The following is a 14,103-nucleotide window of genomic DNA, read 5'->3' as shown; positions in this document are numbered from 1 at the left end:
TATATTGTATATATACACTGATTTACTTATAAGTTCGTGCCAGTTTCTAAGTTCTATGATTATACTTCCTCACAGCCAGTTTTACAAATCTTAGTTCTCTCACTGGATTAACAGATTAACTCTGCAAATCAAATCTAGTAACTGTGGAACATGCTGACAAATTTGGCTATGTTAGACAGCTAATTATACCCTTTCCCACCCTCATTTTTATGACTAAACAGCAACAGGGAACTCAGGTCAAATAGCCCTTGCTGTCTTCTGGGACCTCCCTCGCTCAAAGGGTAAGAAGCTGTCAAATCACAAAGTTGGTCTGGAAACAGGATATGAGCATCTTTTGGGGCTTAGCTGTCACGATGGATAGACAATTAAAGTTGAAGTCCATTCCTAATAATGGAATTAAAAATTAGGCAGTGGTGAAAGGCCAAAGAAAGAGTAAGCCTTCTCAAACCACAGGAAATTTAAGAGCAGTTTCCAGTTCTATTCTTTGAATAATTACTAACCAAATTCTATTCTTATTTACTATACATCAAGTACTGTATTACAGAAATATCTCAACTAACTGAATTAGCCTCAGCTAATCTAAACCTCTGAACTTCAGAGACTTCAGAACAAGAACTTTACCACTGGAGTATTTTAAGATGAGCCCTATTTCTGTGGAGTAACAAATAACTCAAAAGGCACAGGATATAAAGAATTATAATTTCTTTTCAAGAGCAGTGTCCTATAAACATATCTTGGAGACTTCCTAGTACCATAATTTAAACACTGACTTTGATTTTTCCCAATACATAAAGGTCACTTACCATACTGTTAGATGCCAGTCTAAGATTCTAGAAAAAATTGTGTACATGGATTCATCATCAAACTCATTAATAGTAACTGTATTGAAGTGTCGCAAGAATCGTGGTGTCACTGGGTTTCGACCACCACCTAAATATTAGAAAGCATTAATACTATAACTAACAGAAAAATTTAAAATAAAACAGTAAAAGCCTAGCAATTTTTTTTCTAATATTCATCTTTGATTCAGCTAGCAGGTTCACATTGAAAAGTACCACACCTTGTCATAAACCTAATGAAAGCAACATGCAGTTCAGTGTCAATCTGTTCTCCTGTAACCAATAGTCTGTAAAATACAGATTGAAATAATCAAGTTATAGACAGATAGATTTGACACTATTTTAACTATGCTTCCGTTAGAAAAGAAAACTTTTATTATAAACCCCAAACCCATGTTCTTGATTTTCAAAGCATCCCAATGAAAGAAGCCTCTCTCTACAAGTAATGCTGTATATGTTATTCAATTTACATTTTATCCCAGTTCTAGAGTTAGTAGTTTTTATGACTAGATTGTGATTTGGACAATGAAGCTATATATGGAAATAAGGGGATGTAAACCAGAAATTTATTGGATACTTGCTCCTTCTGTTTGGAATTTAGGGTTAAGCTGCTGCACAGTGTGTTCAACCTTCTTATAGCAGCAAATCAGAAAAAAGTAGCTAAAAAGTGGGCAATCTACCATCCCTAACATCAGGAGCATAGCTAAGGGCAACCAAATTAACATGGTAAGTTCTTTTAAAACACGTGACTTTGTAGCTCAGGCATGACCGTGCACTAATGAAACTAAAAGACTCCTGGCCTGGAGCTGTCTCGCATTCAGCCACCTGAGACTGCAAGCAGAACTAGTGATTGTCTATATTTAACTGTGTATGCATTACTAGTATCTGCTGAGGAATCTCAGTATTTTTTGCTAAATAGGCCAGTTATTCATTCTACTTCCTTCTACCCTAAATAAGGTCATCTCTCAGACACAGCAGTTTACAATGGTTCTTGAGGTTTACATGTGCACTGATGGCAAAATTACACAAGCTATTGGGATATAATTATGCATTTTACCCAAAAGAGAATCCTTTCCTAATATAAATTTTAAATCTAACTTTAACCAAATAGCTTTAAATGTTCTTTAAATAGCTTTATATTTGCTTCAGTAGCACTATATATACATACAGATTTCAGATTTTCATTTCTTATTAGAAGGAAAAAAAAAAACACACAGGTTGGAAAAGAGAATATAATTTTGTGAGTTCTGGAAGTAGCTCCCGGTACAAAGCTACTAAAATAAATTCTTCAGCCTGAAGCTGAGTTGTGATATTTGACACAAATAGTTAGGACCATAACCTGTACATTTGATCAGTCCATTTTTCACCATTTAACCAGAAGAGTACTGGAACAAAACTAGCTACAAACTTCTCCTGGGAAAGGAAAATTTGACCCGATTTCAGAGCAGTTGAAAGTCACTTCTACATTATCACCCTGCAACAGGAACGTAGCATGAAGGGATGCTTTACAGAAAAAGCACCCCCAAGATTTGGCTCTCTCTGATGTAAAACAAACAAACAAACCAACCAACCAACCCCAAACACCTGTGCAATTAAGTTATGCCAGAACATAGTACAAGTCATGACTTCACCTAAGCTTTAGGGAAAATGCAGATGTAAAATTTTAAAATTCTTTCTGTTTCCTTCTGCTCAGTTATTCCACAGACTGATACTTAGATCAAGTGCTTTGAACTGTGGATGAACACTGCCTCTAATTTAAAATGATTGCAAGAAGCAGTTTGCTTCTTTAGGAAACCAGATAGGCGAAACAGCAGTGTGCCCCATCCCATGGGCATGCATCACCATCCCAAACACAAAAGTAGTATCAGTGAAGAAGAACTGGCATGTTCTTGTGTATGTTTGTGTGTGTAAACAACTCTACAAAAGAAAGGAGGAAAGTCCAGGGAGGCTGAAGCAGAAAAGAGAAGGAAAGCACCAATCATAGCCAGATTAAACACTGTAAACGTGCTCAGCTATGACAAACTTTTTAGGTGGTATGTTAGAGACAGGGCTGTGAACAATTCTGTGAAAAGAAATTCTGTTGCATGATTTCTGCTGTAGTGAAGGAAATAGATTGTACAGATTCTTTAAAAGCAAAAACAACAGCATCAAAGAAACATTAATTCCTCATTTTAACTGATAAAATATGCCAGACTCAATTTTTTTAACTAAATAGCTCATATAGTCAATATGTATGCAGGCTATCAGAAATATAATGACCTCTTTACATCATATGCTTTACTACTTTTTTTTTTGGTCAAATAAAGTAAGGTTTATCTACTTAGGAACATCACTTAGTGCTATTTAGAAAAGAAGAATAAAATTGACTGAAGGCTAATGGATGGTCTCATTAGACCAAAGGGATTTCATAAACACTTTGTAGATACATTCTTGTCTTCCTGAAAAGAAAAAATTCTTCCTAGCAGGCTTGTGTAGTCTCTCTGCTGCTCCTCAACCACTCTACTATGACTGCTGTTCATGTTTCCTGCAAGGAAAGGGTTCCTCGAGTCCTATCCCTAGCCATAAAGACCCAAATTGTAAAACTATGCATCAATAAGCATTCAGCCTTTGGAAACCAAAGAAACAGGAAAAAGCACGTAAGACACATCTCTTACCTGGTGGTCCCATTGCACACGCAATCTGAACATCTACAAGTTTAATCATTGAGCAGTCTTTAAGGTCATACCAATTCCAGTGGTCTAACCACTGCCGTAGTAATTCAACAGGCGGTTGAGCACCATAGATCTCTCGTGCTGGCATATTAACATCATCTACAAATACAACCTGAAAAGAAAAATATAAAGGATTTTGCACTGACTTATTTTACTGAATATATGCCACCATTTCGCTTGATTCTGGAAACACTGCACATCAATTCACTCCCATTAAAATTAATGGGAGTAATACACATAAATACATGTTTTTGAAAAGCAGCCCTAAGCTCTTAACGGAGTTGCTGCAGAGTTAAATAAAAATTCAAACTTAAGAAGTAACTGTGCCACTCTAAAGCCATTACAAAACATACCTATGGAGGAGAGAAAAACTGTGCTTCTTATTTCTGAGTGTATTTAATGAAAGATGGTAAACTAATACTTGCTACTTAAACCTTACTGTGCTACTTACACGGCTATTCTTGGAAAAAAAGATGGAGTCAAGAAGACCCACAAAAATCTCAAACTTCAATGAGACTATGGTTCTGTTTTCAAATCTATTAAACATTACATCTTTCTTGGCGCTGCTGTTCCTAAAGTATAGGCCACTGCTGATCAGGAAACATCTTCACACAACTAACCTAATGCAACTGGATGCAAGTTCTAGAAACACATTTATGCATTTTATCCCCCTTTCTTCTCATTCTCTAACTGATACAGAGTAGAAATTTGGTCAAAAGACAGGTTAAATCATGGGTCTTGTATCTTATTTAGCACTGCAATTTGGGCAACATACTGAAATGGTTTGAAGTGTTCTTGACTAATACAGATCAAGACAAAATTTATCCCTTCAAAGTATCTTTACATTTTTAAGACTGGGCTAAAATACATCTTAAAAGAATAGCTTGGAGGGGGAGACGGGAAGACCTTAAAACACTTCAACTTTAAAGGGTACTTCCTTAAGGAACTTCTAACATCAACACATTTTGCTCTTGATAACAACCATTTATTAAATAATGGCTAGGAAATACTGAAAATAAGAAAAAACAAGGCTGCAAATACAGAAAGTCCATAGGCACCCTAAAAGTACCAGTATTAAATCATACATGTCTATCACTGCATTTTAAACATAATAATTTTTAAATCTTCCTTAAAACTAAATTTGTCCTTAATCTGGGCTGAAAAAAAAAAAAAAAAAAGCATAATGGAAACTCCTTCGATTTCATTTTTCAGTCTCATTATAACTCCTTGCAAAAGGATTGGTTCACTGCAGAAAAAAAAAGAAAACGATCTACTCTAATATCCTTCTCAAGCTTCTGAGTACTCGGAGTTCCATTGATCTTGAAGGGTTTGGCAGGCATCAGTGATAAAAAGATAAAAGATTCAAATCTCCTTTAATACTTCCAAAACAAGTGAACTATCCAGGTTGAAGGAATCTTGGAGTTCATCTAGTCCAACCTCATGCTCAAAGCTGATTTCTCAATACTGGTTTCATACCAGCTTCCTCAGAACTTTATTCTAGTCAGATCTTGAAAATCTTCACAGAGATGCCATAACATCTCTGGGCTGGGTTCCTCTTCGTAATTACCCTCATAGCAAATTGTTTTTTCCTTACATCCAGTCAAAGCCTCCCTTGTTTCTCTTTACCACCATTTGCTCTCATTCTCCTGTTGTGCACCCCAGTGAAAAGCATGGCTTCATCTTAACTTTTTCATAGGTACTGGGAAGCTGCTTTTGGTCCTCCTAAAGCCTTCTCTCCTTCTCTGGGTTGAACAAGCTGAGTTGCCTCTGTTTATCCTCACAGGGCTTGTGCTCCAGTCCCCTGGTGATATTGGTGGTCCTCTGCTCAGTCTCACAGACTCACGTAACTGTTTAGGTTGGAAGAGACCTCTTGAGATCATCTCGTCCAGCTACAGCAGGCTGACCAAGACCATGTTCAGTCAGGTTTTGATTATCTTCACAGATGTAGACTCTACAACCTCCACAGGCAACTTGTTCCATTGTTTGACCAAGTTCACAATAAAAAAGTGTTCTCTTGTGTTCAGATGGAATCTTATGTGTTTCAATTTGTGCCCATTGCCTCTCGACCTGTCAGAGAACAGTATGCTCCCTCTTCTTCATCCTCTCTCATCAGGTATTTATACACATTGATAAGTCCTACTGAGCCACTTTATCTTCTCCAGCCTGAATAGTCCCTGCTCTCTCAGCCTCTCCTCATATGAAAGATGCTCCTGTCCTTAATCATCTTTTGGCCCTGCACTGGACTCACTCCAGTAAGTCCGTGTCTTTCTTGTACTGGGGAGCCCAGAACCGTCCAAAGCACTCGAGATGTGGCTTCACCAGTGCCGAGTAGAGCAGAAGTATTGCCTCCAGCACAACCATCTGGTGTATCAGCCACTCCTTCCAGTTTTGTACCATCTGCGAACTTGCTGAGGGTGCACTCTGTCCCAGCATACACATCCTTAATGAAGAGGTTAAACAGTATTGGCCCCAGTATCAACCCCTGGGGTACACTACTAGTGACTTCATCTGCTTGAATTATCAAAATTCTTCCTGTACTGGAGGGTCCAAAACTTAACACAGTATTCCATTTTAGTAAGCATTGAGTAAAAAGGAGTAATCACTTCCCTTGGACTGGCAGTCTGCATCCACTCCTACCTTATCTTTTCCCTCTATCCAAAGGATCAAGGAGAACACCACCCTGGTTGCTATATCCTTTTCCTTTGCCCCCAGAGGTCTGTAATCCCTTTTGATATATTCCACATCTCTCTTCACAGTTCACTGATGCCCATGTAGATGAGCAACAAGAGGTAATAATTGGAGGGCTGAACAAGCTTCTGTAATTTCTCCACAACATATGAGATCCAGGCCTTGAACAAGTGACAAACGCTACATGATCTCACTTTGAGATTTCTATAAAACTCTGAAACCACAATACTGTCATGAGCTATGCTGTCAGCAACAAGCTTACCCATACAAAACTCTTATCTCAAGGATAATATCACAAAATATGGAGGGGGAAGTATGACAATGCTGTTCACAGTTATTCATATCATATATCACATTTTCTTCTGTTGATTAAAACAGGATGCATGTTACTGGGAGAAGGGAGAAAGAAGAGAAACATGAGGATCTAAATTAGAAGAATTAGAACTCTGACAGTTTATTTCAAATTGAGCATCCTTTCTTGATATCAGCTGTGATCAGTTGAGAAAATAATGCATATTTACATATTTGTTTGCATTTAAACACTTATTTACATACAGAAATATATCAGTTACCATTCTTTTCCCAAGAGGAGGTCCAAAAATTCCTCTTCTCCTTTTGTCCAACTTGGACATTATAACATTCTGAGTCTGAGCTGCTGTAGTTTGTGCTGAAAAGTTAATGACCAGTGGCTTGTAGACTTCTTTATTCAAATTATGTAAAAGAAAATTCTGGAAGAATTGTGAAGAGGAGAAAGTTAAACTATATAGATAAATTTTACAGCACTTTAGCAAATGGCAATCAAACAGATATTTTTGTACCATTTTTATTTCTTTTAAAATTATAAAGTAGTAATTTATCTCTAAGAGAACTCTAATAATCATATTTCATCAGATAAACCAATATTCTTGAATAATTCAAAACATAATAAACTTAATTTGTCAGAGAAAAATTTCTACCGCCAATATAGACATTGTCACATTTTCTCAAAAAAAAAAATCTACCTATTGTATTATATAAATTCAGCATGTTAATATTTTGCACACAAAATACTTCATAGTACTAATTAGAGTTGATATATATATATTGCCTGTACTAATCCACACCCAAATTTGCAAAAGTATCCACAGGTCCAAATATTTATGCCTAGTTTTGAATAGTTTCCAGGAATATTTCCTTTGAAGGGCACAGCAAGAGTATCTAAAGATAAGCTTTACCATCAAGGTTGGTAGTGTTTTATAATGCTAACTACCTTCCAAAATCCCTTACATTAGCTGCAATTTAACCTCTGGGGGAAATCTGGATCAAAGTCAGCATTTCAAGTAAGACTGAATGGGACTCATTTCTTACCCACATGTGAGTAAAACTGCAGGGGGAAGATACCCTTCCATTTTTCCAGTAGTTGCTACAGAGAATTATTGAATATAAGGTAATGTCTCTAATGTCTAGTCTAATCTCTGCCAACAGCTGTTGGGACTTCCCAGACCATACAGTCTTTTCAGCAGAAAAAATGTTTAATCTCTATCCTTGAAGGAAAAAATCTGAGCTGCTGCACAAAAATATAACAATGACAACTCATTGAAACTATAGAGCAATGTGATTCCATGGCCATATGTCTTTTATTCTTTTGATCAATTCTGAACTCCCAAGAAATATCACATTCTTAACTATCACCCCAGAAATTAACTGGGCAGTAGAAACTAGTCATATTCTTCATCATATAAAAATGTTTTATTTATGCTTTATTACATTTCTGACATCAATATTCCAGGAACAGTCTTTTATGAACAGATCTCCTTCCAGTCTTAATATTTATTTTCTTAATATTTGTTTTCTTCAAAATTATTCCAGAAAAGTAACTTAAAAACAAAACTAAGTTAAATAATCCTTAGTCAGTAACTTCACAGTTAATTTTTATCACACAAAAGGAAGGAAAGATAACAGATTCAAGACTATGAATCCAAATTTATTCTATCTGCTTACGTAACTTTCAAGTTTTGCTCCCTCTGCAAAACAATTGAGTGTACACAGGCTTCACATGCTGATTGCACTGGAGCAATCAACAGAAGCAAAATCCTCTACAAAAAGACATATTGGAGGAAAAAAGAACAAATAAAATCAATTTTGTACTGCTCAGAGGAACGGCTTCTTCCTTCTGTCTTATTATTTACTTAGAGAATCATACTTAGAGTGTATGATCATGCAATTCAAGAGTTTATTATAACGAACGCATAAGAGATGTCAAGTTATTGTATAAGGTAGAATTTATTAGCTTCTGAACTCTCTATTTTACTACCTTAATAGTCTTTTTAATGTATTGTGTGTGTCAAATACAGAAATACACAATGTAATATTAGTCTAGATAAGATGGCTGATTTGAGATACCGATGTATAACATAACTTCTTTAAATATTAAACAATTGTCAACATTGCTACTTCCTAGAAAATGAGACTTGCGTTGAAACCATTAACTGTTTATATACTAAAAAAACCTATCCTTTTTTTCCTTTCTACAGGAAGATTATATCAAGCTTTAAAATCCTGTAACTAGATCAAGTATTAGTATTTTGCCAAGATTTTGTTTCAGAAATAACAGAAATTGTGTAGTGCCAAAAGCTAAAGTCAAATTAGATTATCATTATTATTTGTACTTCTTTTTCATTTTCTCTCAAAGACAAGAATAAGACGGGTAAAGAATATTTGGCATTCTGTAAAACAGGACATACAATTGTTTTGATTTAAAATGTATTTCTCTTGAAATGGGCAGCTGCTTTTCATTGTAATGACCAGATCTAGCTAACTAGTTATCTGAAGAAAACTGCCTGGGAAGATCTTGACTAACCAATTCCTCTTCCCACTATCGTCTTTTCCTATAAAGAATTCTTTGGTAATACTGCTATTAATTTTTTGCCTTCATATTTCTTTCAGTGACAAAATTCTTGTTCTTCCCTGTTTTCCAGTGCATGGAACTGCCATAGTAGCATCTGACTAGAAAAGGTTATCTACTAAACTTCTCCACAATAACAGCCGCACACATTTTTGCTGCTTCTAACTCTAGGACGTATGCATTTCTTTTCTTGTTGTTTTGAGCAATCCTGACTGGATGTCTTATTAAATGGTTTAGTCTTTTGTGTACCAGTGTCTGTGTGGACTATCCCAAGTATATCTACAATCACAATGCCAAGTAAATCAACACAGGAACTAAACTGAATAGTCCTGTTTGGATTCTGTTAGCAGCTTATTCCAGTGGATATCTGGGTGCTTCTTAAGAATTTAGTCTGGAAGTGCAGAGAAGAAAAGAAACCAAAACTCCAAAACTGCCACCTTTTGCTATGCAACTGCATTTTAGTTGACCATAATTTCATTTCATAATATCCAACAATTCATGTCTCATTTTCCTTTTTAAAAATGATGTTATCAAACTATTCCTCATTTTACCCCTTTTATAACTATGTCTAATGTCAGTATTAAAAGTACTTACAGTAATATAGGTACTTTTTCCAGTTCCTGTTGGCCCCACAAATATAGAAGGTTTTTGATGCACTGTCAACAATTCCATCAATGCCATGTATCGAGCAGTATCCAGAGTTGGTACAATTATTTCATTAAACATCACATCTTGAGGTATAGGAGGAGCTAATTTGAGTGTTTCCACCCAGGGTTCCCAAATTCCTGCTCCCTATTTTAATTTATATGAAAGTCATATATTTATAATAAAAGGAAAAAACAGCATAGAACAAATGGAAATAGAAAAACCAAAGTTCTATAACTTAACAGATGGGGTTATCAACCAATTTTTAAAAGGATTAAAAAATAATTTCATACATTTGTTTCAGAATGCAGTGCTTTCATTTGAGAGTACTTAAAAAGAAACATAACACCTATGCCTGAAGCATGCAACTACTGACAGACAAGGACGTTACCTTACCTTTTATATCTGTACATATATTATATATATATAATGGAAAAATACATATATTTATATATACATTATATATAGTATATAAATATGCAATAAAATATGAAATTACTGTATAAATTTAATCACTAAAACTAAAAAAGCATAGTCAGCCTTTTCACAGACTCTCATTCATAAAAAATACTTCCAAACTATGGAATTTCAGGGCAGATTAATTTTAGTGTGAAGCTCCACAGCAAAGCTTTCTCTTTTGGATCAGCCTACTAGAGGAATCTTAAAAGATGTCAAAACTCTCCAGCAGTAAATTAATATAAGGAGATTTTTTAAAATTGTAAATAGCCCTGAAACAACTGTATGTTCTATCCTATCCCCAAAAATTTCTATCTTGAGATAAAAGTCATATGAAATTCCTAGAGATTGCTCTCTCCTTAAGTCTTTCTTAGAGGGGGCATATTTCGACCTCTCAACACAAAACCCCCTTTACTGGAAGAACATGTTTTTATGGATTATGATCAGAAGACATAAAGCCTTTACTGCTGATTGAAATCTCAGCCACTTTCCTTGGCAAGACGCAGGAATCACGCATGAGCTGAAATCTAGACAAAGTAATTCTCATTGTACTGCAACAGGACTTCACAGGAATGACAAACTCAAAAAAAAAAAAAAAAAAAGTACATTTATTTTATCTTGGAGTCTCTGGAGCATACCAGATCCAGCGTGTGAGGTTTTCTTCTCCAGCGAGAGAGATGCATCATGGATTCACATCTTAATCCCAGGAAAAAGAGGCAGAGAAGAGAGGCACAAAAGTAGCCTACTACAGTAATGAAATGGCCTAAAGTATATCAAGTGCTTCCTCAACCTAAGAAAAGGGCTGAAATCCAAAATAAAATAATCTTGCAAGAAATGAAGATTAAAAAATAAGAGAAAAAAATAAGGAGTTGAGATTTTCTGCAAACTTGTTCTGCCACAACAGGCAATTATTCTGGTAGCCAAAAAGACAGGCTTTGGTACTGCAAGTCGCAGCGAGAACACTAGACCATCACTAGTGTGCAAGGATGGATGTCTGGCCTATTCAATGATAAAAGAATCGGGCAGCAGAAACAAATTCACAGTAACAATACACACCTTGTAGCATTCATAAAAGATTACTTCAAAATGGAAGTCCACATCTTATTTGCAATCCTCACCTTTTTGACAAACCGATAATCATAAACTGTTCCTTCTTTTGGAAATGGGACTGTGAAAGCTTTTGAAGGCTGTTGATCAATACTGCTCAACAATTTATATCGTTCTTTTGCCTCCTCACTAATTGGTCCATTAAGCATTTCTCGCACAATTTTGTCAAATTTCAGTCGATCATCTTCCTTACAGCTAGCTCCTACAGACCATATCAGTGAAAATAAAAAAATACCCTAGGAGTTGGAAAAAAACAAAATGTAACTTCAGTACCTGCATATTACAAAGTTCTTACTCATTGAAGTCAAAGGAATCTTTGCTACAAATCACAATAGAATTACACTGGACCAACTTGATTTTATGTATACAGTATGGAACCACGCTGCTGGTAAAACAAAACACCATTTAACTATCAGCATCTGATCACCTTTGTCGTGCAGCAAAATGCTTGACCTGCTGAGTGCAGAGCCGTTATTTTGAGAAAGTTCAAGCGTAGACTGCTTTTTATTCCAGAACAATTTAGATTATCTTTCTGTTATTCAAAAGGCCCATCTCATACAAGTGATGGCTATGTCTGTTAATAGAGCTCTCCTTGAATTGTAATCCTTGGATAGCATTGATCTAACTAGTAATGAACTGAGATACCAGAAACTGAAGAATTATATGCAATTTTGACTGGTTAGTATAACAATCATTAAATTTATATCAAGAGATGAAACACATGAGACTCAACTATGTATCAATTATAAAGAAGGTAGTAGTATTTTCCTCAATGGACATTACAAAATATGCATTCTAATAATGAAATATAGGTTTCATTGCTTGTGAAGTCCATTTCACTAAAGTCTGGTTTGGAATTCCCTATTCTGTATGTTAAACAAACTGCCTACCTCAAGCCAAGAGAAAATGTCATGGTCATTCATAGCTTTAATTTTGGCTTCATCAGCAAATTCATCCATCATGCAGTCCATCAGATTCATTAGTGATCGAATTAAGTTTGTATCTGAAGTAGGAGAAAGTTCCTGAAAAGAAAGAAGAACACTCTCAGTTGCAGGTGTGTTTTACTACTGAAAAAAGACTGCTAGATGGTGGGGTCTTTTTCCTCACTGGGATGATAAAAAAAAAACTGTAGGATAAATATGTCTAAAATGCATTCAGAAGCAAGTTGAACAATACACACAGAAACCTTGCTCACAGCCTTCATCTTAACAGCTGTTTTTAAGAATTAATAAATATAAATTAATATGGTCCAAATAAAACAATTTGTTCCTTTGGCACTTGGAAGTTAAAATAATTCAAACACCCTTAGTTTCTCAGAAAAGTTCTTTATCCTACCTTTGTGTATTTCCTAATAAACTCAAGACAGAGCGGAACCATTCTGTCAAACAGGCCTATTATAAATTCTTTATGCATAGAGCTGATTCCTGAATGCATTGTATTTAGCCAAGACATCATTAATGGTCTCCAACCTAACATATGGGGCTCCATATAGACCATACCACACCTTGAAACCTAAAAATAAAGAAAGAAACAGGTGCATGTCATCTTATGAGATCTCCAAAGTTTTTTCCTATCTACAAGAACTTAAAATAACATTCAGTGTTATAACATACAGCTTCTGGGATTATTAGAAGCAGGTATAAAGTGTACAGTGGGGTTCTACGAGCCCTGAGACAGACGAGTTTCAAACATGGCTTTATTATCACAAAAGATAACAAACTGACTACTAGAGTGCCTAACAATTTTTAATTAAGTTTTCTAAAATTTGTAAGTAAAAATTCCTTCCCAGTATGACTATGCAGATATTTTGTTCTGTTTATATTATTATCTGAACCTCTATTCATGTTCAAGAGAAAATTTTTGCATTCCACAAAGTGCCATTAGAAAAAAATAGGTGTGATAAATACAGACAGGTGCCAGAAATGCAGTGATTGTTGGTTTTCCCAGAATTTGTCCAGGAAATGAAAGATTAGAGCATGAATGATTTTATTTTTCTTGCCAGGCACTTGCAAGGGCCTGACTCTTAACAGTTACAGGGTCTTTTGTATATGTAATTTACATTACATACATAAATATGTATTTTTTCACATCATATTGTAAGATTATGAAAAATTTAAACAAGAAAACCAAGCTACAATGTTCTTTACTTTAAACATATATCAAAGAAATATCAAACTTATAATTACTATTCTCAGTTAAGTATTTTTTAAAAAAATTAGAATATATATCACAATAATGAAAGACATATGTAATCAGTATTTCAAAGACAGGTACTTACAGTAGCAGGAGAAGCAACTTCTAAATCCATTGGTTCAAAAATAAGGCTCATTTGCTGTGACATTTTGATGATCTCTCCACTCATAAGGCACAACTTTTTATTATCGTCAAGCACAGTATTCATATTCTCAATCCATACTGCATCCACTGGCCCATCAAAAACCAGCCATTTCCTGTCTGGAGTCTGGTTTGCAGAAAATATTTTTATTCAAATACTTGCAATTTATTTTATTATGTTTACTGTAAAATACATATTTTAGATCTAAAGTTATTTTCCACAAAAAATAATTGAAAATATTGGGAGTACAGAGTTGTATTCACAAGCAGTTTCTGAAATCACAATCTATATTCACAATTTAGTTTTATAACTTTAAAGCATATACTGTAGTTAGCTATAGAAGGTTAATATTTTTGACTGGTTTCTTTCAGTTATACTTGCAATGCAGTACATTGCTTCTGTCAAAATGCAACATACTCAAATACTTTGACTTATGAT

The 14,103-nt window shown here is 35.1% G+C and overlaps 1 protein-coding gene across 1 annotated transcript in view; it reads right to left on the bottom strand.

Annotated features, from left to right (window-relative positions):
* Window positions 1-14,103, bottom strand: part of DNAH7 (dynein axonemal heavy chain 7) — a 115,259-nt gene that overhangs the window by 51,032 nt on the left and 50,124 nt on the right. Inside the window, exons 28-35 of the mRNA XM_072875282.1 lie at window positions 13,609-13,791; window positions 12,666-12,842; window positions 12,221-12,352; window positions 11,342-11,566; window positions 9,717-9,914; window positions 6,811-6,966; window positions 3,494-3,662; window positions 804-930 (exon numbers count right to left, since the gene is read on the bottom strand). Of these exons, the coding sequence (XP_072731383.1) occupies window positions 804-930; window positions 3,494-3,662; window positions 6,811-6,966; window positions 9,717-9,914; window positions 11,342-11,566; window positions 12,221-12,352; window positions 12,666-12,842; window positions 13,609-13,791 (1,367 nt within the window). The remainder of the gene's footprint in view (window positions 1-803; window positions 931-3,493; window positions 3,663-6,810; window positions 6,967-9,716; window positions 9,915-11,341; window positions 11,567-12,220; window positions 12,353-12,665; window positions 12,843-13,608; window positions 13,792-14,103) is intronic.

The sequence above is a fragment of the Ciconia boyciana genome, chromosome 10 (assembly GCF_034638445.1).
Source record: "Ciconia boyciana chromosome 10, ASM3463844v1, whole genome shotgun sequence".
NCBI classification, from domain to species: Eukaryota; Metazoa; Chordata; class Aves; order Ciconiiformes; family Ciconiidae; genus Ciconia; species Ciconia boyciana.
Note: the sequence above shows the minus strand (reverse complement) of the source record. Positions and strands in the feature narration are given on the sequence as shown.